The sequence below is a fragment of the Porites lutea genome, chromosome 7 (genome assembly GCF_958299795.1).
Source record: "Porites lutea chromosome 7, jaPorLute2.1, whole genome shotgun sequence".
Lineage (NCBI taxonomy): Eukaryota > Metazoa > Cnidaria > Anthozoa > Scleractinia > Poritidae > Porites > Porites lutea.
Genome location: NC_133207.1, coordinates 34,005,698 through 34,033,262, shown reverse-complemented (window position 1 = coordinate 34,033,262; position 27,565 = coordinate 34,005,698). Strand labels below are relative to the sequence as shown.

At 39.4% G+C, this 27,565-nt stretch overlaps 1 protein-coding gene across 4 annotated transcripts; it reads right to left on the bottom strand.

The window, feature by feature from the left end:
- Positions 1-1,402: 1,402 nt before the first annotated feature.
- Positions 1,403-27,555, bottom strand: LOC140944226 (HEAT repeat-containing protein 5B-like). 4 transcript variants are annotated; one of them, XM_073393351.1, is made up of 33 exons: positions 27,300-27,555; positions 26,328-26,539; positions 25,322-25,370; positions 25,139-25,198; positions 24,271-24,420; positions 23,815-24,147; positions 22,765-23,427; positions 22,391-22,502; positions 21,443-21,595; positions 21,072-21,171; positions 19,686-19,795; positions 18,906-19,069; positions 18,675-18,749; positions 17,714-17,920; positions 16,980-17,048; positions 15,732-16,013; positions 14,564-14,753; positions 13,738-14,082; positions 12,856-13,056; positions 12,218-12,433; positions 11,660-11,760; positions 11,246-11,323; positions 10,685-10,753; positions 9,881-10,060; positions 9,092-9,312; positions 8,660-8,781; positions 7,860-8,086; positions 7,082-7,230; positions 6,565-6,749; positions 5,674-5,941; positions 4,404-4,617; positions 3,181-3,394; positions 1,403-2,032 (listed from the first exon to the last, which is right to left on the bottom strand). In XM_073393351.1, the coding sequence occupies exons 1-33, from the start codon at positions 27,426-27,428 to the stop codon at positions 1,719-1,721; spliced, it is 6,162 nt and encodes a 2,053-aa protein (XP_073249452.1). In that variant the 5' UTR covers positions 27,429-27,555; the 3' UTR covers positions 1,403-1,718. The 4 variants fall into 4 exon arrangements, with proteins under 4 accessions (XP_073249452.1, XP_073249453.1, XP_073249454.1 ...); XM_073393352.1 differs by lacking the exon at positions 11,246-11,323; XM_073393353.1 differs by lacking the exon at positions 12,856-13,056.
- Positions 27,556-27,565: the final 10 nt, after the last annotated feature.

Sequence of the window (27,565 nt, the reverse complement as noted above, 5' to 3'; positions counted from 1 at the left end):
AGAATTCAAATTCCTGATATTTGGTCCTACGGTGGGCTCCCTACCTGGTAAAACGCCAAATTCTCTGAAAATAATAATTCTTATAAGAGGAAATGACGTTATAAAACCAGGTTTAAAAAACAGTTTTATTGGAACCAAGTAATAACGCTCTGAAATTGTTATTAAATCACAACGTAAACCTGTAATCAACTGACACATTCCTCAACTAAATAACCAAAAACTTGGATATTTTCTTAGTTTTCACCAGTATGCAGCTGTAAATAGAAGAAAGGTGATGTTCAGCTTGCTTGAAAGGTAATATTCTAAACGTCGGTATCTGAGTGTAAGTGTATATATCGTGTCTGGTTGAATACCAGCCTATTTTGACATGCAGTCTATCAAAGTGCATCAGTCAACTGCCGCCACTTTTTAGCCCTCTCAGATGTTCTATTTTTACCCCTCACCTTTTTTTAAAGAGCTTCTTACAAAGCAAATAACCTTCGTTTCCTTTAAATTTCACACAAATTCTTCTCAAGGTCTATGCAATCAACAAATTTACTCCTTGCGCTAGCTAAAACAACAAAAGCTGATTTACAGGTGGGGCGTAGCGCGTAGGCAAACACACATCACAAAAAATAAAAGCAATATGGGGCTCACAAAAAATACAAAATTTCAGAGAATAATTAATTACATACAATCTGCACAACATATCTAGTATTACAATATATGTTGGTGGGAGTTTTGTAAAATAACTGATTAGTAAAAGTGTAAAATATTCACCCATACAAATGTTGTAGTCAGACCGATCCAGCAGAAGGCAAAGAGGCAAGCTTGCTTTTAAATTCGGAAAGCGATTGTGCTTTCTAAACGGAAAAGGCGGGAAAGGAGGAAAAGTATCAAGATTAGTTGCCAGAATTGTTATACTAGAAAATATTGCGATTTTAAAAGTAATCATCAGATACAAATTCACATTAGATTTCGGATTCAAGATCTCCGAAAAGTTTTTAATGTGTGGATTCACAAATCTGCGTGTATACGACCAAACCAAAATTTTCCGGATACCGTACTAATCAGGAAAAAATCACCTCTTGTGGAAATTTTAAGGCATAAAATTTCTGTTGCAGCCATCTCGGGACTCATTATATTTTTTTAACAAACACAAGTCTTTTCGCAACAAATCAAAGATCATATGGGAACGAAATAATTTTTTTCCCGATGATATCATTAACCGGCTATTTCAGGGTAATCCGCGCTCGACAAGTTAAAGTCGAAAATAAGAAAGAAACTTACATACAAAAAGGATTGATGCATTTGAATTTGCGAAGCTGTGCTCGTACTACTAGACTAAAACCACTGATTATTTTTGTCAAGTTACATTTGCAACATAATTCTCGCCTAGATTTATTTCTATTTTCAACAAAGGAATCTTTTTCTTTGTACAATAAAATAATTAGTCTATGTTATACATTGCAGTTTTATAGAATAAAGATTATAATTATTAACCGCAGTCTATCATAATTCGAAGTGTGGAAGCAATCTCTCGATCCTTGAGCATAACTACAATTTGTGATTGGTTACCGACCGCTGCTTCTCAACCAACAACGTGCGGAACAAAAGACCAGTTACAGTTAACTTTAGCTATAATTGAAAGATTATTCAACGTATTTAATTGTTGCAGTCTGGTGTGATTCCGTGGAGTAATTATTTCGGTTTAAATTCCAGTATTAAACGCATGGGTTCTATTTATAATTACTAAAGTCCATGCGTAGCTTGATTGATGGTTTAGCAGGAGCCACTTTAGGTTGGACTGCAGGCTGTTTAGGCTTGACCAAAGTCTGATTGGCTCGCACTGCAGCTTCCAAGCGTGGCTTGAGGTCTGGTGACGAGGTCATGACTGTCCTGAAGGGGTCTGGATACTTGGGGCCAATTTTCATAAGTTTCTGTAAGGCCTGTTCGTGAAGGGTTTTAGCTATTTTGCTTCCTTTCGGAAGGCTTGCACTGTCCAAAAGTAAAGCGACCAGGATTGGAACAAGTAAGCCCAGCATGTGCACTTCTGAAATAAAAGAGCAAAATAGAATCAATGTTTTCTTGTAGCGACAAAAGAGGTAAAAGTCATGCAAGTGGCACACAAATAAAGTTAAGATATTACTTTGAACCTTTCAGGAAAAAAGACGTTGTTTCCTCTCAGAGATGTAAAGGAACTTTAATCTGTCACAAGAGTGTAAACGTCACAGCCCCGATACACACTCTTAATCGATTTCACGCGAGATAATGCCATGTGAAATAGAGCAGTACAACAGGGACCAAGTTATCGGTATTTTTCGCTGGCATCTCAAAATACATTAATGCTGTTGACGTCATAAATATATACTTTATTTAGATTAGGTGACGACACGTTTTTTTTATGATGCGCCTTGCATAACCGGTTTTTCAGGTTTGGAGTTTTTTCTAGCCCTAACCCGACGATGTCATGTTTCTTTATTGGCTCACTGAAATTAGGAATAGTGATGATTGGTTGTCTCACGAAGCTCTTAAGTTGATTGACACGGGGAAACTCGCATATGACATCACTGAACCATAACGTAATCATACGGTTATACTTGGAAAACCAAAACGGATAATTCCGTTCCTACAAGACTACTGACAAATTTTGAGGTTAAATTTTGGCAAATCAAGATGGAGGGGGGTCATGTAGAGACCTTCTTATAATCTCTCCAGGCTGATTTTTCACTACGCAATCAGCCTAAAGCAGAACATTACAGGTTCTTTCATGCCTGTGTTTCTGTATCTGAATTTGGAGGATATGTTTACTGTTATTGTTACTAGTTTACTTTAACAACGTCAATGCTGCCTTCCATAGGACCTTGATAAAAAAAATTTAATCTAATCCTTTAACTATTATTTACTGCATTTCTATTCTACAGTCTACTGTAAATAACATAATACTATTTTGAACAGCTAGTGTAGTGCAATCTGTCTCAATAGTATTAGTCACTACTGAATTGAAACAATGACAAGCAAAGCAGTAGATCTTTGATACTCCTCATAACTAGCGCGAACTGTGAATCATTCACCGCACCCATTGTGCCAGTATATTTGAGTACGATGACTAAATAAAGGTCTAATGGATTATCGACTAGCCTAGAATATCGACAACGATCTGAAATTTAAAAAAAAAAATAAGAAAACAAAAAAACATACTTAGATGGTCCTCTGTTAGATCCACTAAAATCTCCATTATTTTGATGGCTTCTAAGGTCACTGTCAACTGATCCTCCCTTGTTGGCTTGTTCACGCACATGTTATTTAAAATCATCATAATATGAGGAGCTAAAGCGTTGATAAAGGGAAAAGCAACATTGCGCTCTCTGCACTGAAACACCGACTCTAATGTTTGTAATGCCTTGAGCTGAATCTGAAAAGAAGAAATTAAATATCTGGCCTCAGTTGTTCAAATGCTGGATATTGCAATTGGTTTCCGTAATACTTATCCACTGGATAGTGATTTATCCGATGGATAGCGCTATCCAGCTTTTGAACAACTGAGGCCTGGTCGTAGTCACTCAGTGGAATACAAATTACAAATTCGTAGTTCAGTTCTAACTAAATAAGGTTAACCCTTCACGCACCCTCCCCCCCCCCCCAATATCCTCATACAAAGTCCCCAAACTGATCTCCTTCAAGAATTCTTTCATAGAGAATTTGATCAAAGATCAATACATTTTCTCTTTGGTGACCATTTTGATAATTCTCCTAACCTCTTCTTTTCATTACGTATTAATATTGTTAGGAGAAGATTGGTATTGGTCAGTTTTGAGACTTCAATAAGGTTTTGATTATACTCCCTCCAAATCCTGTGGACTATAAACCCGATGCGTTCCATCTCATGGGCGAAGCACACCAGGGGGACAGCTAACAAGGGGCCAGCAAGAGAAAAGGTATTAAAATTCGTTCCCACCGAATTAAGTCATCAATATTTTCAGATTGTTGCCGTTAAGAGTGTAGACGTATAACAGAACATGAAACTGCATAAACATAGAACACAGAACACAACAAAGCAACGTAGCGAACAGAAGATTATTCGACGAATTCGTCATGCAGGAGCAATTTAAGGGACAGTTTAGACCCCCGAGCCAGATATTGCCCTTAACCCGGGCCGGCCCGCCACATGATACCCAGAGCTCAGAGTTATCCCAGTAAAGACGGCAAGCCCGGCTCACATGAAAAGGGTCCAAAACACAAAACAATTGACATCGAATTATGCCAGCGCGCAGCCGTCAGGTTACTGCAAATGTGGTAAAAAGAGAACCATTTCCAATCGATTTACAGAAAAGCCGCGAATTCTGTGACTATAACGTTTTTTACATTTCCTAGTAAAAGATTTTTGCACGAACCCTAAAAGATCGATAAAATAACCTACTGACCTGGATGTTAGTCGATGTGATACACCTGTTAAATACATTGATGCATTGGCTCTGTAGATCTGATGCCAATACAATTTCTTTGGGTGCAGAGAGAATAAAGATAGCCAATGCTAACATGAAAACACTGTCATCCATTGCAACTGACTGCGGAGCGGCTACGTTTGGTGTATTACCTACATTGGCTTTAGCATCCGACAGCACTGTGGCTAATGCACTGTCAAATGAAAAGATCATAAATAAGCGATAAGTAAAGCCTGGTTCTCATATGCCGCGGATCCACCTGCGACGTGACCGCCGGTACTGCCCGGCTGGGATACTGTTCCGATATGAGAACAGAAGTGGGTGGCAACACTGGTCATCCCAGTCTTTACTGCCGGCAAGCCTGCGAAGTTGACCCAAGTTCAACTTCGCAGGCATGCGGGCGGTAAATCTCTGCGATGGCTCTAGTTGCCGGCGGCGCATGTTCTCATTCGTTCGAGAAGTGTCCCAGGCGGTACTGTCGGCTACGTTGCTAATACATCGGCGGCATATGAGAACCAGGCTTAAGTTACAAATTGACTTTGTCATAACAAGATTCTTGCTGGCCCTTTTTGCCGAGCAAACTGACCATGAGTGGGGTTGGCACTGCATCAATCATAAGCAACTAGGGCGTTACTTATGGTCCCTTTCAGCAAGCGACACCATCGACTGATGAAGACCAACAGTAGGTGATCGAAATGTCGCGATAAATGACAAAGAAGTAAGCTAAAGCAACGATAACACTGACGTCCTGGACATCATAATAGCAACCGGAAGTTTGGTTTCTTACTTAATACAACGCTTTTGTCTGAAAACAAGGCTCGAAAACATTCCCGTCCCGTAATCTGGGACAAGTAGATTTTCTTGCTGTGCAAGTAACTTAAGCTTACTCGCCAAGTGGGCAAGAGTCCAGGAAAGTCATCCTCTAACAAAATCATTAACTAAGTCAAGAAAGAAGTGGCCCTGGGACAAAAGAATAGCAAGGCTGCTTGCCCAAAGGACATGCTGGATTCCAAGTTTTCTTTCGAGTCCTGGAAAACTTCCGGGATGTCAACGTTCTCATTGCTTTATACGGTCGCTAATGGATGGCCTGGGACAAACGATAGACAGAAAAAAAACAATGAATAACACCTTGCAATACAAATTGACTTTAGACCAAGGGTATTTTGCTCAGTGAATATCCGGTTTTTCTTCCACTCTGCAGAGTAAAACATCTACTACTTAGAGTACAAATTATCAATAAGAGAGCAACCTTTGAAGCAAGTCAATCCAGTCCTTGGAGCATTTAGGATTGTGCGTATATGGTGAGGTGGTAAGCTGTTTCAAAGCTTGTAGTATAGCTGATCTAGCCTTTTGTGACGAGGAGTCCATGATTAACGCAACTTCACGTAACGCACAAGTCAGAAGGTACAGTACACTTGGTAACACATTAACTGAAGCTTCTGGAGTGCACAGGCCGGTTACTGCTGGCAGGATGGACACTGCTTCACATATCAATTTAGAACTCTGCTCTGTTAAGGCTAGGAAATAACAATGCAGAGAAAAAGAAAATAAAAAATACAATCCAACAAGCCTTTTCTTAGAATACCACAACTATGAAGTTACCAAAATATTAAGGTATATCAAAAACGGCCTGTTAATGGGTTAAAAACAAAAGCATCTGAACCGTCATGAGTAAAATCCGCAATCAATACATCTGCCTTAAAGAGCTTATAGTTGCATACACTGTCCGCCTTGAATAGCTTTTCTAGCTGTAGACCGTGCTTCTCCTCAAAATTTGTAATTACAAATACAATTGTTGTTTTTCGTTGTTGTTGCTGTTTCAGCACGGCGTCAGGCCATCGCTATTACTCCCACTGAGTACGTCAATTAGCCGGCCAAACACACCAGTTAACCAACGTTTTCCTCCCCCTTGTGGCACGACACGTCGTCGAGTGGGAGTTGTTACCGCGTCCAAGAGTATCCAGCCTCGTCTTAGTCAGTTCAACGAAAGTGAGCCCCACCCTGCCACATTCTGGAATTCGGCACGCCTACTGCCTTGACGGTCGCGATACCAGGCTCTCAAACGCGTTTACTGGGACAAATTGATGGGTATACAGAGGCGCTCTATCACGAACTACAGTCAAAAAGTAATCGGGCTTACATTTGAAACCTGAGCCAATGGCTACGAGTAACACTGGCTGTTGATTAGAAGCAGATGACGGGAGGAGATTTGGCAGCTGCCTTCTGAGTACACACATACAAATCTCCATGACACCAAACACCAAAGATCGGCCAGGCGTCAAATCTTCTTCTCCTTCACTCTCCTCTCCACTGCTTTCACTGGTGCTTTAGAAAGAAACAAAATAATTTCTAATACTCTATTTTGTCTGGTGACTTGCAAAACAACAAAGCAAGCAGCTACAACTATACGGTACAATCCAAAAGTCTTTTAACATTCTTAACTGGTTTAGTGGGCACGCAAGGAACTTCCCTTAAGCGGAAGCTCTGTCTCTTCACAGTAGAGAGGTGTAAGGGAAAGGTGTAAGGGGAAAACAAGACTATAACAATTGTAGCAGGTCCAGGAAGAAATTCTACCGCTGTTACAGCTGTTCATATAACTAAATTTATTTATATGGTCATTCTTTATAATTGATATAATAAAGTGACATGTTACGTACTCAGCATTTGCAGCCTTTTTGCTGTCTAATGATTCCTGTGCTGCTTTAATAATCTGGCTAACAACCCTGATTGCAGCAAAGTGAATATCAAGTGACTCTCGTGTAAGCAGCACTCTGTGTAACACACTCAGCAACTCAACGCCAAGAATCTGCCAAGAAAAAACAGGAAAACATGGAGATATGACTTGCTTGGAAACAAAATTTAAAGGTAATTTTTTTTTTTAATTTACTGTAACCTCTCTCGTTTAAGCCTCCCCCACTCCAATACGCTTCCCGTTATTGAACGGCCACAAATTATTCAATTATGTTCACTCAAAGGTTCGTTAAAATACAGCTGACTGATAAATCGAGTTTTAACAACCATGGGTCACCCTCCCTCTCGAAAATAGCTGGAAAGAATACTGTATAAGCCTTCTAGGGGGGATTATTTAAGAGACAACGGTAGTGGTAGATTACTACAGACTACACCAACAACCGCATTGACAACAAAGTATTCAACGGGGGTCAGTCACAGTCAAGGGGGGCCAAAACTACTCTAATACTCTGGAGTGATCACAGAAATGAAACCACTCCCTGCAGTTTTGGCATAGACTACTTGCTAATCTTTGTTGTTTTAGATATTTAAAACAAGAAAAACACTGACCACAGTAATTACGCCACTCTCACAGTACTCTGCCAATGCAAACGCACAAAACAAAAAGAAACAATCAGGGTCCGAATTCACGAATCTTTTAAATGCTCATATTTGAAGAAAAATAAAACATTTTGTTGACATCACCTGTTCTTTTCCAATGAGTGTTCTCGCCCATTGTGAATCTAGCAAACTGTAGAATGCACTCAGACAGGCAGACACAGTACTGTTAGGTTGCGTCGCTCTAGATGAACACAAAGACTCCATGCAGATCCCCACCAGTAAATGAAAGTAATCGGCGTTGACTTCTGTTGGTGTCTTAGCAGTTGTGATCACTGGTCCAGTGTTAATTTCTAAAGAACCGCTTGATAACCCTGGAAGAACAAAGGCCACTCTACAGTTAGTTCTTCCCGCCTCCCAACTCCGTCATAAAACTCTACGTTCTCGAAGAAGTGGTTCCAGGGACAATTGTCTGACCGCAGTAAAGCTGATAAAAAAGAACTTAAGAGATAAATATAAGTTCGTATTCAGGAACGATTTTCCTGGCCTTGTGATTAACGTAAGCGTCGGGTGGTATGAGGAGCAGGGATGATGGCACAGTGTTGAAAGAATTCCCACCAATGTATCCTGTGTTCGAGTCGCGCACTCGGCACACATCTTTTGTGGGTTGATTCTCTTCTTTGCTTATTTCTCCAGTTTCCCCATCTCCTCTAAAATCAACATGTCACAAATTTTAATTCCACCTTGAAGGTGTCTCTAGCCAAGTTGGTTTGGGCACACTTCAAAGGCCGAAGTTTCGTCAATTCTTGAAACTGTCAAGTGCATTCCTCTCTTAGTAACGTTAGTTAGTTAGCTGTTGTTGTTGTTTTTGTTTGGTTTATTTTGACAAACGTGAAATATTCATCATTATGTCAAACCCAGGTCATTCATTTACCTTGGTAACTTACCTTGTTCCATATCACGCTTTATGCTCTCAAATCCTCCATTATTTAACCACAAAGAAGCTGCATGAACAACAGAAGGCCAACTACTCTGGTAATGAGGTTTGGCTTGATCCATAGAGTCAGGGCTACAGCACATCAACAAAGCAAATATTGTTACGTAAAGAAATTCTAAAACTTTTCTAACTCAGCGTGATTTAAAGTAGAACTGCAACTCTAAATTTCATCGCTCTGAGTTGCGTCTCCATTTTCAGCTTACTAATTAAAACAAAAACATCAACAAAATTGTGCATTGAACACCCACTAGTTAACAGAGACCCTAGATCTAATTATTATTGGGCAAAAATCATTGCCCAGTGCTTATGTCATGCTGAGGACATCTTTCTTATCAACAACTGTTCCATCTGTATCATTTAAGACTAAAGGTTAATACGGTACCTGTAAAACATCCCGCCCTGGGGTGGCAGCTGAGATGAATATTCGGCCGGCAAAGCAAGAAGCGCATGATCCTTCAGAGCTCCGAGCCAGTATTTACTAAGCGATTTTAATTCTGGTTGCACTAACTCCAAAAGGCTGCCAGAAGATTCTGTAAAGTCTTCCTCTTCACCTGCACTCGATGGAGTCGGACTATCCTGCTGCTTCATGGCAACTATGTACACCTGATATCAACACAGCAAATATTACTCTTGTGAGACTAGGTATATCACCGGTTTCCGCGCGCTTGATTTCATAGCCAGTAATCAAGAGATCAGGGCCCAGTTGTTCGAAAGATGGATAACAGTATTTACGGGATAAATCTCTATCCAGTGGATAACGCAAATGCCTTCCCTAATACCAATCCACTGGATAGTGAACAACCGGGACCTGAACTTTAAATCAGACGGACGTTTTTTACAAGGTCTCCTCTACGTAATCCGCTTAAAACTTCTCCAATTTTGCCAATCCGAGCACCCTGATATTTCTTTTAGGCAGTTCTGTGAACCCTTAGTGAAAGCCAAAACTGCATTAACAATGAAAAACTTAGCTTCTTTGAAACAACAAGACGTCTCACCAAGGGTACGATCAATTGGTCATGTTCCATAACAAGAATACAAAGAATATTGGCAACATATTCAGTCTCCATAAGGGAGCTTATGTCCATGTACAACATGGACAATGTATCTAAGCTGAGTTCTACCGATCATACAAAACTGAAAATAATACACAATAAAATCAAATAAACAGAACCTCTGCCCAAGCTTTCAAAACAGCAAGCTTTTCCATTGTAGTGGCAGCCTCATTGTACAGCTGTAAAGAAGAATCTTTTGCTTGTCCAACTTTCGAGAGCTTAGTTACTAACAGTTGCTGAATTCTGCGTACATCATTCAAGTCTCGTGCAATGCCGCTAGCAATCCATGCACTGCAGACCTGAAAACACAAAAAACAAAGATAATCCATGGAATACCTCTACTAAATTGTGGTTTAAAAAGGGCATGAGTGAAAAAAATCACATATAAATTTCTATACACAGTTAATTGTGAAAGCTCATATCTAATATCACGTTCACAAGAAGTACATGCTTGTAACACTGATAACAGGCCCAAAACTTGAAAGGCTCTCAACGCAGTAAACGTGTGCTATACGGCGTGATCAGTGTGAAAGTAGAAAGAGAAGCTTGACTTTTCATTCATTGGTATAGTTTGTGATTGGCTGAAAACAATCTCACGCCAACATTTCAACCAATCACAAAACTTAACCCGATCGCGACCTGCTCGAGAGAGTTTTTCCTGCTCTTGACCGGCACTGGTTAATAATAATAATAATAATCTTTATTGAGGATATCAATTTCACTGATAAAGTGATTTACAAAAGAGTCCTCAAATGCATGTACTTGCTTGGAGTGTGCTGATTGGTTGATTTGCTTCTGCAAATACTTTGCTTTTGGTTTACTGACATTCGATTGGAACCACCGTAACAGTGCTTTGTACGTTGTAAGCTGCAATACAGGAAATTTAAGCTCAATGGTCAAGATCACAATATAATTTTACTGACCTCACACGCCATAGCAGTAACATCAGACGGCATATCAGACGCAAACGCTGGTCGTAAAGCAGCGCCGACCTGTAAAAACACATCACGCCTCATGTTTAACAGAAGAAGGTACTGTGGTTAGCGCACTTCTTGCGACCTACTACAGTTTACCCACAATTACGCAGAGCGAGGCTATTGTCTTCAGTTATTACAAATGGGGAATTTAAACCTTGAGTTTTTTGTTTAGAGATCGTGTTCAATCGGAAAGTTTTTCAGTTGCCCTGTTATTCTTTCTTCTTCTTTTCTGCATTTTTACTGCTCCCTGCGAATCATTGTTAGTTCATTTTTAGACGATACGTTCATATTTTCTGGTACATCTATCGCAACATTTCATTGAAAACTAAATAAATTCATTATGTTTTGTCTCATTGCCTACATTTATGCGTTTTATACGTGAACCTCTGACACGGATATTCGGGGCAGCCCTATCCCAAGCTATGACACAAATAAGTTGATTAGTTGAAGGATTGATTGATTGATTGAACTACCTCAGAACGGACAATCGAGAGTGACAACTCTCACCTGAGCTTGAAACTGCTCGAGTATAACATGACCTGGATAATCAGGGTCAGAAACTGAAGCAAATATGTTAACAACATCCTGAAATAAATTTACAAAGAATATTAAAGTCACACTCACACAGGCCGAAAATAAAACGCAGAAGACAGTCCAGTCGCGTATGAGGACGGTGAACAGGGTCTCGCCTAACGTAAGGGACCCACTTAATATCTTAATAGGGACTGTAAACTACTAAATCAAATGCAGCGGGTGGGGGAGGGCACTAAATCTTTAGACGAGCGAATTTTTTATTTTTGGACGAGGAGGAGGGAGAATAGTTAAGAGGAAGTGACTGTTCAACTAAAGAAAGACCTTTACATGTCAATAATTATAGAGTTAATGAATCGAGCCACCATATAAAAGAGTTGGTTAATGTACCTGTAAAGTGCTCAACCCTGCTAGCTTCAACTGATCACAGATGGCTGTGGCTGCGATAAACACCATTCTGACAAGCTCTTGAAGATGCATGACTAGAAAATCTGAAAAAACAACGAAAATAAGAAAAAAAAAAGGTTGAGAAATGACAGTGATGGCGTTGACAACTTTGATGCTCCTCAAGCTGCATTTCCTTTTGGGAGGTATGTACTGTAACATAGCGGAAATACATTTTGAATATGTCTGTTGGAGAAAGGAATCACATCCTATAAAGGAAAGGTGTCCACTCTTCTGTTTGCATGGCAAATGGACAACCTCTATAAAATTGGGTCTTCAAGAAAACCTAAGTAACATAATATTTTTTTTGCGTTGCCGTTCATGTCTCAAAATAAACGTGATATTGCTACAAACTTTGAAGTATGTGATCTTTTAACTCGCTTAAGCCCTTCTGGGGATTTTACGGTCTTGGAAACTGCAAGGGTAGATACTTACAAAGGTTTATAAGATAAAGCAGACAAACACCTGACAGTCCGGCTTAGGAGTTCACATAATTACTCCTACCTTCTCCAGTCTGCTGCCGCCTCTCACGAGCCAGTGCTAAATCAAAGTGAGCCTGTTGTCTTGACTGACAAACGGTAATGATTTTCTTGATACATTCAGTAGCAAACACTCTTGTTGGCCATCTTGGATCCACCTTGGGATGAGTTTCCTCAGGGGCCTCCCCTGCTGTCATTCCTCCTCCTTCATCAGCATCACCCTCCCCTCCCTCATCAGCTTCTAAAGGGGCAATGCACAGGACAACCAAAACAAATCAACATCCTTCACTAGTGCGCAGTTTCCCAATGGGGATATTCATAACTTACAAAAATCTAACTTACTCTCAACTTTTTTAGCGTACCATTGTTCTTGAAGTCTTGGGAACTAACTATTACAAAGAATGAAAAAGTTTTTTCGTTCGAAAACAATTACACGGAATGGAGCGCCAAATCAGGCCTTATTTCAGTTTCAGTCATTTTTACTAATTGTCAGGCATTGTTTAAACAGTTTACGGTGCCATGTCTTAATTCCTTAAAATATTAAACCGTTTCATAATTTGACGAGTTAACATCAAGCATTCTAAATTGTCTCGTCTTATCGCGCTGTCTAGGTTTTTCAAACATCACTTACAACAAAATATTCATATAGTGTCAATATTTCACCTTCTTCAGTTTCTCTCTTTTGAGCGTCCCCTCCGTTTCCTCCTTTACTGCTTTTAGATGCCGACAAGACATCCCTACACAGCCCCAGCCAGTGAGTGAGATTATTAGCAGCAAGAGACTGAAGCATGCTGTTTAAAGTATCATGAATATCAGATGTTAACCGTACATCAGTCTCTGTGTCCAACATGCCAAACAATGCACCTAAAAAACAAGTTACAGTACTTTTTAGTTCCTGAGTGCAATCATGAACGGGGAAGTCATACAGTACAACCTCGATAAAATGAAGGGCCACGGAGGGGTTAGCAAAATACTTGCGCTATAACAAAGTTTCCTTATGTCGAGGTTCTTTCCCATATACTGCTATTTCGAGAAAGGTTGTCGGAAAAAATGTGCACGCGACAATCGCGAAAGGTAATAGGGGATATGATCAATACACTGTTCCCGACACTATAGCTGTCGAATCTTCTATTGTTGCTTTCCTTTAGCACTCGCAAACATATGTCCATGGCCTCTCGTGCCATTCTTTCAATTTTCTTTGAAAAAACCGTGAACTCAAAACCACCCACAATACCTTTCGGGGTTGTAGCGTGCACTTTATCCGAAAAACCTTCCTCGAAATAGCTGTAGTTTTCTATTACTGGGGCGAAGAATATCGTTCGTTATACCGTTGACTTCATTATATAGTCGTTGGTTAAATCGAGGTTCCACTGTACATGTCAACTTTTTTTCTACCATATTTCCAGCAGGACCACGGTTGAGATCCAGAGATCCTGCTACCATGGCAACGTGACGTAACCACTTCTCCTTTCTATACAGGAGAAGGTGTTAAAAAAGCACAGCATGCACAAAAGCGCGCCCTAGACCAACCACTAAAATCTATACCTTCTAAGCCTTTGTCGCCAATAACAACAGCATAACTGGACTGCCGTCTTTTATTTAGCTCCTCTGCAGCAGCGGAAGCATTTTCACAGACTTCTTTTGCTTCTCTCTGCGATAATTGACGAAGACAAGCTACCGTAGCTCGCCGTAACAACAGGTGAGGGCTTGAAAGGTTGACGCATAATTTGCGAACAACAGTTCCTATGTTAATATGGCTCGGTGCAAACACATGAAGCTGCTGAAGGCAGTTGATTGCTTCTGCTTGAACTAATGAATCCGGATGGTTTTGCATGATGGCACAGGCCACCACGCATGACAGACGCAGGTCTCGGATTGACTTTGATGTTCCTACAAATTGAAAAAAGTGTTGAATGGAGTTTCAAAAAGGCCACTATTCTAACACATTAGATCAATAATTGTCGTTTAAATTTGTTGTAGCTTATAAGAACTCACCTCCTCGAGTTAAAACTTTTCTGCAAATCGACTGTAAGCAAAAACTATTGAATACTATTACAAAGAAAACTCATCGTTAAGTCTAACCCCCAAGTTTTAAGCGTTCTTAAAGTTTATGTTGTATTCAATTCCATCATAAACATTTGCAACTTAGACTGTTTACATGGAGTGGGGGACCCCGGTCTAGTGGGGTAGGTTTCTTTTGTTTTGTGTCCTCCAGAGCGTGAAAACAAAAGAAACCAACCCCACTAGACTGGGGTCCCCCACTCCATGTAAACAGGCCCTAAGAAGAACTTATCAAACTGCCGAAACATGTCTGAACAGTGCAGTGTCTTCTATGACGTATTGACTGATGACAATTGAGGTTCCCGCTCACCTTGAAGTTCAGGACCAATCGATGTAATAAGAGCAGCCAGGCATTTCCCAAGACATTGGTGAACTTCGGTTATAGCAGATGGTACGGTCAAAACAAGGTCAACAACTTGCTCCAAGGTTGGATTAACATAGCTTCGGAACATTGGACCACCACAGTCGGCAATGAGAGCCAAAGCATGCAATGCCCAAACCTACATATAAATTACCATGCACAATGCAGTGAATTGTTCAGCCTCCTTGATAACGTTATACCTCGGAATTCTGTGGACAATTATCTTAAATGCGCATGTAAACATTTAATCATTTGCGGAGGAATTGCTTCCAAAAACATAGCTTGATCAACTATCTAGGATGCCCGGCCCAAAGCAGAAAAAAAATATAAGGGTAAGCAAAGAGAAATTCTTACAATTACCCTGACTCACAAGTCATTTACAATAATGGTAAGGTGATATTGACATATTGCAGTAATCATAATTTTCATGAATTAAGATTTTAAGGCCTGGCAAATTTCTCATGTCCCCGATGACCTCAAAACTTTTACGACTATCTGCTTAAAGTGTACTCTCTCCGTAGCCTTTCTCAGATACGTCCAAAGCGAGCGAAGATATTGGTCCACAAAGTCGCGAAATTTTCCAGACGTATGTCTGGTGGGGGGCACAAACTTTCCCCCCACCATACAAACCTTTGTAAAACTCGGCGAGTTTGCGTAGCTACTTCTTCGCTAGTTTTCAACAAATTACGTTTAAACTTGGCAACTTGACTAATTGTAAGGGGTACTTTTAGCCGTGTTGAGGGATTTTCGCTAGTTGGTCCCAGCCAAAAGTTGAAAAAACCCTGGAAGGGTCTATTGATTTATGGAATATGTCTCTGTTATGACCACAATCGGCGACAAAGTTTTTGAGACATTGTACTCAAATAGGGTAACTTCAGACAACATACGAATCCACACTCCTCCCCTGTCCCCTCCATTCAAAGTTGGGGCGTTTGTTGTTTTCTAAAGATAGCTCGAACATCGGCACAAAATTGCATGGAGGGGATGGGGGAGGAAAAATTATATTTTCCTCTTTTGAAGTCAGGAAAACGTCAAAAAGCCCCTTTAGCGCGAAATGTCTCAACTCATTTTGTCGCCGATTGAAAAAAAAAGAAAATGTTTGGCTGACATAACATACTTGGACTAAGGAGGACGAACTATCCTTGGCTAAGGCGAGAAGTATGCTAACACTGCTGTTTAGATGATGTCCTGATGCCATTCCTCCAACATATCGGTGAATACAACCGAGTGCAACAGAATATCCAGTCCTGGATACAGCATCCCGAGCCGCCTTCAGCTGATCAAAGATCTTCTGAGTTATGTTTGATGTAAAAATAGGACTCCCTACAGCTTGAGCTATGCGTCCCAGAGCCTCACCCGCGGCACAGCGAACAATCGGATCAGGATTTGTTACAGCACCCTGTAATTAAACAAACATGAGCAAATCTTCTACATGTAAGCTTGGCTAGGGTCATTTTGGCGAAGATTTTCCCGAAATCGGGACGGATCTTACACTTTGGTACTGGATTTGTTTTTCTTTTTTTACACGCAAAAACAAGTCCCGGTTTGGTCGAGTGTCCAGAGATTTTTTATCTGGAATCTTAAGTGCCAGAACAATTTGTATCCGAGTGGACTTTCTCCAATTAATTGAAGCCAGTGTGTGAACGCCCTGTAATACCCCAATCTAACGAATCAGGGGTCCGTTTCTCGAAAGTCTCGGTAACTTTTCGGGCCCGGAAAGCTGTTTTGTGTTTGTTGTGTTTGCATTCAAGATCAAAGTTTCAATAATTTTGAAAATAATTCAATGAAACTGTCAGTTAAAGAGGCAAAATTGACTGGTTTGTGGGCTAGCAACTGTGCTACCTATTCAACAGGTTAGGATTTTAACATGTGTCTTCGTGCCTGAAAAGTTTCCGAGTCTTTCGAGAAACGGGCCCCCAGGAAGCATTTGAGAATCTGGAACAATCTGCCCCAGTGTAATCTAGCCTAGAAAAAAGACCCAGTCGTAAGACACTTTTTATATGTAAGAACTGTTATCAAGAAGAAGACAAGTACTTTAAAAAGATGAAACAAATCACACTCTCTTTGTAACTTCCGTTTGGGTGCATTTAGTTTAAGCTTCTCCCTTCTATTCTAGTTCCTAAATTTTCAATGATTTAAATCTTACTCTTGTCTTGATTAGCTCGCTATTCAAGGTTGGATGGTCACATAACCATAAAAACAATATCAGTGAAAAGCCTAAATAGTAATAAAAATAATGTCCATTGTTTACTCTCGGCAAAAGCGTACCTCGGCTAAGGCGTATCTTTCAACCTATTTTGACTAAAAGCACGAGCACAAAATTGACTGTAGGTGACAAAAAGAAAAGTGGCTCCAGAAGACTTACCATGACTAAATTGACAGCAGTATTTCTTACATCCTCATCACCCACACCGGTCTTTGACTCAGCCAGTCCCTGAACACAAATAATTGTTGTTATTTTTCACTTTACAATTCAGGTAGAAGGTATGAAACAGACGTTCGTTATATCATTTACTTTGTATGTTTCCCTAACAGCTATCTTGGTCATAGTTATTACCTCCAGTAATAAGGTCCACCACCCATTACCCACCCATTATTCGTTCAAAACAATTCATTCTCCTTTTCTGATTGGCTTTGAATCCCCCCCGGATAATTTTTCAAAATCAGCAAGCGTTGAACAAATTTAGAGAAGAATCGCCCATATGGATCGTGTAACCGGAGTTGCCTGTGAAGGAGGAGGCTGGATCGATACAATTGTCGTCAATTGTAATGATATTAACAGAAAGAGGGATACGTGACGTGGCGATTCAGCTGCTTTGACAGCGAGAAACTGGAGAAAATCGTGGAAGATTCCACAGGTTTGTTATTCAAAGACAGAATCGCCGAACTACTACTGCAACTCAAAAATATAGAATACGCAAAAATACCACTCAACATATGACAACTGCTTTTATAAAGAATATCTGCTAGTCGAGAGTAAGCATCCCTTCATTTGCAGCGGCAACTGTTCAAGGACAGGCAAATGTTTTACAGATGGGAACTTAACGCAGAGATGGGAGGAATGTTTTGAATTTGTTTAAGAAGGTGTACTGGCAATACCTTCAGGGAAACGAGAAATGCTGTCAAGATGTTGGTTTGTATCGCTTGTTGTCTTGATGACTTGGCCTGCCGAATACACTCAGCAAAATGAGCCAGCAGCTGACTGCGGTGCTTTTGTGCAACATATGGGAACACAGCTCCAAAGAGTTTGATGGACCAATCTATGACTGCCACACCTAACGGCAGCGGGCCAGGAACATCTTCACCCTGTTGTGATAAATAAAGAAAGATGCCGGGCAATTTTCATTTTTGAGCTCAGTAAATGAATGTTTAAGATGTGATAATCAGCACGTCTCAAGCGGGTGAAAAAGAAATTACTTGTCTACTCTTGTGAAACGCTGATTATCATATCTTTCACATCTCTACCCTATGATTCGGACAACTTGTTAACAGACAAACTGACCACCCTTATGATTCTTTTCCCAATGGTTCTACTCTTAAGCCGCAAAATAGTTGACATTACAGTTACAAAAGTTTTAAAGAAACACTGTCATCATCTGTCAATATTGGAAGCTCAAATGCACGGCTGCTCTGGTTTATTCAACATACACAAAACAAACAGTTTTGAAAGGGCAGACAAAGTTATTAAATTGAACAACTGAAGGTGGAAAGTAAAGTACCCAGCAGTTTTCAACATACAGTGTAGTAAGACTGGTTGAGAAAGACGGCAAACATCGAATTTGAAGATAAGAACAACATTTTTTTCGTTAACAAAATATGACGGAACAATCTGAAATCAATGTGACGTTTTTATTTGCCAATAAGATCAGTCAAAATGATAGGAATTCTATTGAACGTTGTGTATCGTCAGGTCCACAAAAACATCTGACGGGCTTCATAACCATTGCTCTCTAGTAACTATGTTTTTAACCAGGAAAATGCAGAAGTGACAAAAATCGACAGAAACTGCCGATAATATTTTGCAAATAAAATAAAAATGTCCGCTGTTTGACAAGTATACCTCAGGGCAGCGTTCAAATATACATGATGGATCATGTTCAAGAGATCCAGATCCTGATGCACTATTGGTTTGAAGCTGGAATAAGAAAAGAAAAAGATCAGGTTTTTAAAAGCAAGTAGTAGATACAGTGCACACATAAATAACGATGCAAACATTTGAACTTTTGTTCATCCAGCAACATCAGATTACTTTCAAACTCAAACAGAAGACTCTGCTTGACGTTTTACACACCTGCTCCTCAACAAACTTGTGGTCTGTTTCCTGAAGCCATGAGCCAAGCAGAATAGAATCATCCTTGTGGCACACAGTGCGCAGTAGCGATGTAGTTGTCATGGCAGGATTTTCTGCCAAAGTGAATTCTGCCACCAAGCAGCGCAACAGAGAATGAAAGCTTCCTACAGAGGTGCACAGGAAAAAATATATTGGGGTGTACACACCAAAAGTGAAAACCGATTTTCGCTTTTAAAGTTAATGCTATTAAAAATAAAATATACTTTTAAGACAAGGCTAAAGAAAGTCTCCCGTTGACGATTCCACACACCTCACCTTATCTCACGGCTGTTATGTGTACGTGTATCTACAGTTTGTGTAAGAACACCTATAAAGGAGAAGTACTGATGTACCAACTCGTGAGCTTGTTGACAAAATGATATCTCTCAAAAAAACTGTTTTCCAGTATGTTATTATTTTTCTTTTTCGGCATTATATAAAGATTAGAGTTTCCCTAAACGAGAGCTGATTAACAATAGTACTCCAGTTATGTCAAACACTTTGTATAAGCCTTAGTTCAAATTTGGAAGCATCAGCTAATTCCACGTGAAAGTGTTAGAATACCTCCCGAAGGGTCATAAATATACAATACCAAATACACTAGCTTATTAGTGCAAGTATGTTGGACAAGGAAAGTGATATCAGACAATGCAAAAGCGGAGGTGAAATGCCATGATCAAACACAAGGAACTATTCTCCTCTTTGGAACAGCTTTCCTTAAGGTCTTGCTAGGGTACAAACCTTCATAGAGCTTTGGTCGCAGAAGAGAAAGTACTGAATATAATCGTAATCTGACAATAGCTGAACTGGCCTTCAAATGATTCCCATGCTGCTTGATTATCTGAGGAAAGCTAAACAAACGCAAATGTGTTACGTAGTATTCATTTAAATGTATAAGACTATTATTATTTCCGATAGTAGCATAAGTCCCCCACCCTAGGGTTACCGTAAAGGGGGACACTTTGTCATTATGTTGTGACAAAAGTATATGGGACAAATCATATATAAGAACTGTGGAAATGAAATCAAGTCAAGAATGATCTTTGCAGTTGTGAACGCAATTTATGCAATTGCGTAAGAAGCCTTAAAAAAATTTGGGACTTCAACAGCATTTGAACCCGTGACCTCACGATACCCGAGCGATGCTCTAACCACTTAAGCTATGAAGCCACTGATGTTGAGAGCTGGTCACGGGTTCAGATCCCGTTGAATTCCTTAATTTTTTTCGGGCTCCTTAGGCAATTGCATAAATTGCATTCACAACTGCAAGGATCATTCTTCACTTGACTTTGTTTTGTGTTGCTTTATATTGCTTATGAGCACCATGTAAGTCCATCTGAAGCTGTTATTAAGCATAGTGGTGTCCTAGAATCAAAGCAACATATATCGGTGACACAAGGACGGGCAACTTAGAGCTCTGGCAGTAAACGACGTTTGGTTCTCGTGGAGACCCGATCATGTTGGACAAATGGTGACACTGTCTTCCAAGACTTCACATGCCAGTGTATATTTACGACTATTGACCACAGTCCTTGATGGACTTAACCAGGACAAGGACCGTGCTGTAAAAGAAGTCATCTTCTCCAAGTCGAAGGTAGATATCAGTGTAATAGATTGCAATAAAAGGCAACTGACTCTAAGGCAGCGAACAGAATTGAAGGGATTGTCAGAGTACATGTCCCATATTTTTTGCCAGTTTGTGATAAGGATCTTGGGTTTTGGGCATGAGATCCACTTAATCCAACAACTGCCATTCAAGGAACTACAGAGTTTCTCCTAGTCAACTGGAAGAATTGTGAGGTGCTAACCATGATTTGCTGGATGCTATAGAGTTTACCTGGTCCAAAAGCCTTTTCTCATCACAAGTGATGAAGAAAAAGAACAAGACACTTAAGGTGCATGTACAACGTACACTTCAGCAAACTCTACGCAAGAACTAATTAGTATTTGTATCCGCTCCCTTGAATAGCAGAAACATTGAAAACTTTGAGTGGTGCAGATTGGTTTTGCTAATTCACCATGCAAAGAACCGTCCTACTAAACTTTTTTATCAAATGCGACATGAGACTCCTGATAAGAGCAAAAAAATTAACTTAGCATGAGTTTGTTTTTCTTGAAATATTTTACCTTGGTATCATAGCTAAACATGCATCTGTAGTAGCCAAGAGGTGACGAGTCAGGTCATCATTAAGTAGAGCAGAACAGGAAGCACAAAAACTGGCCATGGCTGAAATTCAGAAAAAAATAACAAAGAAATACACACAACCTGTAAGCTAATCATTATGAAGTCTTCTTTCCTTCAATTGCTTACTTCTGGTAACTTGCACATTTTCATTTCACAAAAGCATTATTAATTTTTTCTAAAAGATGAGTTTTGGATGCTTGACTCAGCAACTGACTTTGAGACACTGACTCATAGATCAAAAGAGCCATGTGTTTGACACTAGTAACAGCAATGTAACTCCAATAATATATCACAGCATGACACTTGAACTTACAGCACAGTGCTCCTGCTCGGCACTCAAGAGTAACATGCCATGTGTAAGCATCACCTCTGTTCTTCTCTTCATTAAAGTCTTTCACTGTTTTAGGAAAGGCATTTGACCATAATGTCAGCATCTGTGGCAAATGATGTTTGACAACTGATGGGCCTAGTGAGAATCAAAAATAAATATTTATTGTTGTCACAAAGCCAAGTATTTCTTGTTTCTTATTTCTTACTTGCACACGGGACTTTGCTCTAGCAGAGTCTGGGTGCCTCAGGTGTCTAACTTTTGTCTTCCGGCAACTAGAAAAACTTGCTTTTCACATAGCATAACCCAAACCATTCTAACAAAGCACTTAACCCCAATCACAAAACTGGGTGCCAAATGCTATCCCTAGCCTTACATGAAAGCTAACCATTTGAAATAAAGGCCTAACTTAATCACTAAAATGAGCACTTAAGCGCAGTCACTGAAACTGTGCTGTGGCCATGACTTTACATGAAGGCTAACCATTTGAAATAAATGCTTAACCCTAATCACTAAAATGAACGCTTACTAAAATGTGAGACCTTGATGTCACAAGTTTATTTCACACCGTATTTTACAAGGAGAGGTAAAAATCAATGAGAATGAGTAATGTGTCTAAAAATTTCTAACCAGCTTGAAAAATTCAAACCAGTTTGAAAACTTTAAACTGGTAACTTTAAAAAAAAATTCAAACCAAAGATTATTTTGAACCACAACAGCTACATTGTCAAAATTTATGCTTCTAGAAATTTCACATGGCTGCAAGACAATTAATAGGTAATACCCTATATATCTGTTGGCCAACATTACATGTATTTACAACTCCAGAAACACTGGAAATTATTTTCTAGACCAGGTTACCAGGGTGAGACAAAAGCTTTCCAACTATGATGGAATGGTTTTCATAGTGGAGAATACACAGTACCTACTCACCTAATGTCATCAGAGCCCCTAACAAAATCCAGCCTGCTTTAGATTTGTGTAATGCAAGTCTAGGATTCTGGGTAGCTGTTTTCAGGAGTTCATCTGCAACATTGAATATGGCCTAACAAAAATTAAATAGATAAATAGATAAATAATATATACACTGTACATGGTGGTTAAATGAAAAACAATATCCCCCAGGCATGGATCTAGGGGTGTACAATAATTATGGGACTGCACTGCAACAACGTTACAAGTCAAGTGTTTTAGAAGCTTTGCAGTCAGCAGTCTTGTACATGAACTTACTGACACAGGAAAGTTCTAAATATCATTATATTTTCTCACTTTAGGTAGTCAAAAAAATGATTGAAGAGCAACCTCACCCTTCCTTTTGCATGTGGAATCCCCAGTGGACACTGATAAACTCCACCAACAAGAGCTGCCAGTGTGTGTGCATAACCTCCGACAGCCTCTCCAGATGACTTGAGAGAACTAATGCGATTAATACACCTATCAATCAAGGGTGTTGCCTGTGATGGAGCAGCAACTGTTATACACCTCAGGCACCAAGCAGCTAACAACTGCGCAGCAGGAGCTGGGTGCAGCAGTACTGATAGGACATGATCTAGCAAATTCTCATGGATGAGAGACATGCCGTTTGTACTGAGTCCTTGTACTAGACATCCAAGCTCTTGCAGTGCACAGACAAGAACATGCTGTGTACTAATCACATCATCCATACTTTGAATAACACTTGCAGAGGAACTGCTATCAGCAGCACCATGCACAGCTTCATTCACCATGTTCATCTGTTTGGTTATCAAGTTGCACAGTTCTTTAGCTGCATCCAACTGAGCTGGTTCACCAAGGAGTCTTCCAAGCACGGCACGCAGAATAAATGAAACACAGCGCCTGGAATAGACAGCCTCCACATGGGTCTGTGTTGCCTTGGGGCTTGAAAGCAGCTCAAGCACATGCTTAAGAATCAGGCTCATATTTCTTTGCACCCAAACTCCGCCCATTTCAGTAAAAAACACCACATATGCCTGGTAATCAAATAAATACACGTACTCTACCAATCAAAAGAAAGTTTGCAATCTTAATTCAACTCTTGCAGGAATCGAGCATCAGGAATAAAGTTGAGAACGGAGTCAATATTCACTCAAAACTTAACTTGATCAACCACTGAGACTAACTACAAACTAGAGTAGGCAATAGAGATGGCCACAACCAACATGGCCATACATGATTGTAATCTTCCTCAAGTCGACCACCACAAGGTTATCAAAGCACAGAGTCATGGCAATATATGTAACAGTTTAAATTGGAAGTTTAGTAAGGAATATTGGTGGCCATGTTACTGGTATGAACTGTTGCAGCCATTGAAAAAATGAAGCAATTTTGACAAAAAAGATTCTGAGAACCTTGCTTACCTGTGTTACACCAACTCTTACTTCACGTGGTGCAGTACTCTTGAGCAGCTCTCCACTGCCCCCCTTTAAGAAACCTGTTCCTCCACGCAGGAATCCCCCTGACATAGATGCAAACACTTCCTCCAGACTGCAGGGACTGACAGTCTTTTTACCTTTCCCTGTTGCTGGAGTTAAAGGAGTCTGCGTCATGGCCATTAATGAACCAATCAGTTGAGCAATACAAACACGCACATCATAGTTGGATCCTTCCAATGCTTTGAAACAAGTTGATGTCATGTTTTCAAGTTCACTGGTATACAAAAAGTTGGCCTGCTTCATTAACTCCAAGGCACACTGAAATACAGAAAAGCATGTTTAAGTGGTAAGGAAATGGTGTTTAAAAGTCAATGTCAATGTTCCAAATGCAGCCTTTAGAGTATTTTCCTGCACTGTGAAAAACAGTGTGATCTTGCATACCTTTGCTGCTGCACAACGAACAGACATGCTTCTGTCTGTTAAAGCTCCCCGAACTGCTTTGTAAACATCCCTATGTATCATAGCACCATTACTTCCAAGACCCCGTAGAACCCGCTCAAGACACAGCATAATTTCACAGCGTCCCTGGGACTAGACAAATCAAAATTAATACTGTTGGGTTATGTCAGTGAGCTAGTAAAAGGGAAAAGCAAATGGAACTAGAAAGGCCATATTAGACACTGTCCTATTTGATTTTAAGGTAATAAAAAGGTTCTTGGCCTTTGCCCATAACTTTTCAAATGAAAATTTTTACAAAGTAATGATTTATGCTTGGCCAAATCCTGATTCTTCACAATTCGCAAAATTCATCCTCTTTAAGTACATCTTCCCAGCTATCAAATAAAAAAAAGTCTTATTGCACTCATTGGCAGTGTCAATGAAAATGTAGCACATTTCTCTGTACATGTAAATGTAAGCCTGATATCGAATCTTACGAACTTCATTTATACTTGAATTTCAGAGTATCCAGAAAGGCTAATATCTTCAAGAACATATATAGTATTATCAAAATTGCAAGGATTCCAAGATCATTTTCAAACTTGCAAGGCCAACCCTGAAAAAGGCAGGGGTGGAGAAATTGATGTTGTAAACATAAGAATTCTGCCTTTGTGGCACAATGAAGTAAGAAAACAATTTTTTGGTGAAGTGTCTAAACACTGCAATTATTTTTGGTTGACAGGTTTAACAGGTTGTAGCTTGAATATACAAGAAATTACAATCTTAACATTTACAATAACTACGTAAATATTTAGCACTTTGAATGAGCTATTACATTAATATCCTTCAAATTACTGTAAATTAAAAGCACCTCTGCATTTTTCATGGCTTTGATTAAAGTCTGTACTGTCTCCTGAAATGATCCACCTGCCTGTTAACAAACAAGAACAATGAAATACTGTTGTATAATAATCAGCCTTGTTATAAAAATAATTTATTATTTTTTCAAAAGCCACTGAGAGAAACAATAATGACACAGTCAATATAGATTTACCATTCTTCCCAATTTTTCATAGATGGCTCCGATGCAAGTCACTGCAGTTCTATAAAAGTAATATGATGATACCAAAGTAAAAAACATAACATTGCCATTAAACAAAATAATATTCTGGATTTTTTTGTTTCTGAGAAACACTGGCAGAATCAATGGAAATCTGAAAATGACAAATGAAAAAAAGATTTGGAAAAAAAAACTGCACTTTATTTGAGAGTCAATGTATTAGCACAAAAGTACTTGTTGGGGACACTATTTTCACACCCCCTTTCTGGAGATGGGACCGCCATTTTATGTGGTCATCCGAACCATGCGAAGATCCAGCCATTTGCAGGGCAAAGTCAGTACCTTCATTTCTCAGTTACTTTAAGACCCAGAGTATTGGTCTGGCCCTAGGAAATATTAAACCCACGACCTCCTTCTCTTCAATCAGGCACTCTACCAACTGAGCTAATCCTGCTGCCGTTGTAGCAAGTAGAAGGTAATGAGGCATAGAAGAAAAATCAGTGACTCAATATTTATCAATAAAAATCAATTTTTGGAACTGTATCATTGTTATTTTGCTTAATTATAGTTTGTTTTTCCTTCGTTTTTGGGTATGGTAAAATATGCTAATGAATTTGAAACAAAGGAAACACAAAAATTAACAGAAATAAAAAATTAACCATATTAACCTAGAAATAATAATCCCTTAGCATCCAATCAAAGACGCTTTTTACCATATACCACAGTAAAAAATACATCCAACAGCTGGTCATGAGAAAATGTCCCACTGAAATTTGCCCATGTTCAATGGCAAAACTACCAGTGGTCAGACATGATGACTGGATGGATCAAATACCAAAGCTAAGCTATCATTTTGTAGCTTAAGATTTGCACATTGATTTAGAAAATTTTCAGTCCACATGATGTTTGTCAACAACTTTTTTGGTCTGTCTGTTCTGCTGAAAAGGTGACCAGGTTGCAGGCACGTCCTTTCTAAAAACAAAAATTACACAAAACTTACAGTTTAACTGGAAGATAAGACTGGGATTCATCCTTTGACTTGATAATATCACTGCACTTATTGACTGTTTCATACATTGTGAATGTGTTACCCACACTGTAAAGCAATGCATAACATTTCGCTAACAGCTGTCTGGTAGGAGGGCCAAGAATTTCAGTCAGCTGTTTAGAGAGCTGCACCTCAAGCTTCTGTTGTGAATCTTTAATCTGAGCCTATAGGATGAACACAAAAATGTTCTAACAATCTTATCTCAAGAGATAAATAAATTCACATAATTATGTACACTGAGTATGATGAAGATCATTGGAATTCTAAACCCATATTTATCATAAAGTTGTGCAGCATTTAAACAAAATCCAAGGCTGTGCTCTAAGAAAAATTGAAGGGAGCCAGTGCTCTGAACTTGTGAAATCCAGTGTGCCCAGCATATGATTTCTATGAAGAAGCAAATATTTTCTAGTCACCTGAGAACAAGAGTTAGGCGCCACAGGCCACCGGGCTCTGCTAGAGCACATCCTTGAAATCCCTTCATTAACTCGTTTTACCTTAAGAGAATTATTAAGACCTGCATTCGAGGGAAATTTTTCCTAACAAACTCTTTGTAAGAGGATAAGACAGAAAAGAAGTGATATAAGAGCTGTCTAATACATAGTAAATTTACCATGCCATTTCAACCTCATCACTGCAAGGGTAAGGAAACAACAAAAAAACGACATTCATGTAACCAAACTAGCTTGAAACCGTTTTAACCAGAATTTCATTTGGAGCTACAATGTACACAATATATTTAAATTGCAGGTCCAGCCTTTTAATGGGTATTAAGTACTGCTGGTATTAATTTTGTTAGAAATGGCCAGGTATTCTACAGTTCCACCAAAAAGAGCCTAGGTGATAAAAATACAGAGCAACTGAAAAGGGAAAGATCTTTAGACGCAGGAAAGGAAATTGAAAATAAATCAAAGAAAGTGATACCTTTGAAGCAACAGGGACGTTGTCTTCAAGATTCCTCAACCATTCATAGATAAATATGGACTTGTGATTTTTAGGCGTTCGTCCATATTCCTCTTCACTGTATAACAACGTAGGCGTGTCAAAGTCCATATTGAAAGATTCCAAGATCAATAAAACTTTCTTTACTTGCAGTTTTTATAAGGATCTACTAATCTGTCATTTCGCATCTTTCGATAATTCGCCACGTTGGATTTGAGCAATCTAAAATGTTCGCGGGCTCAGACTAT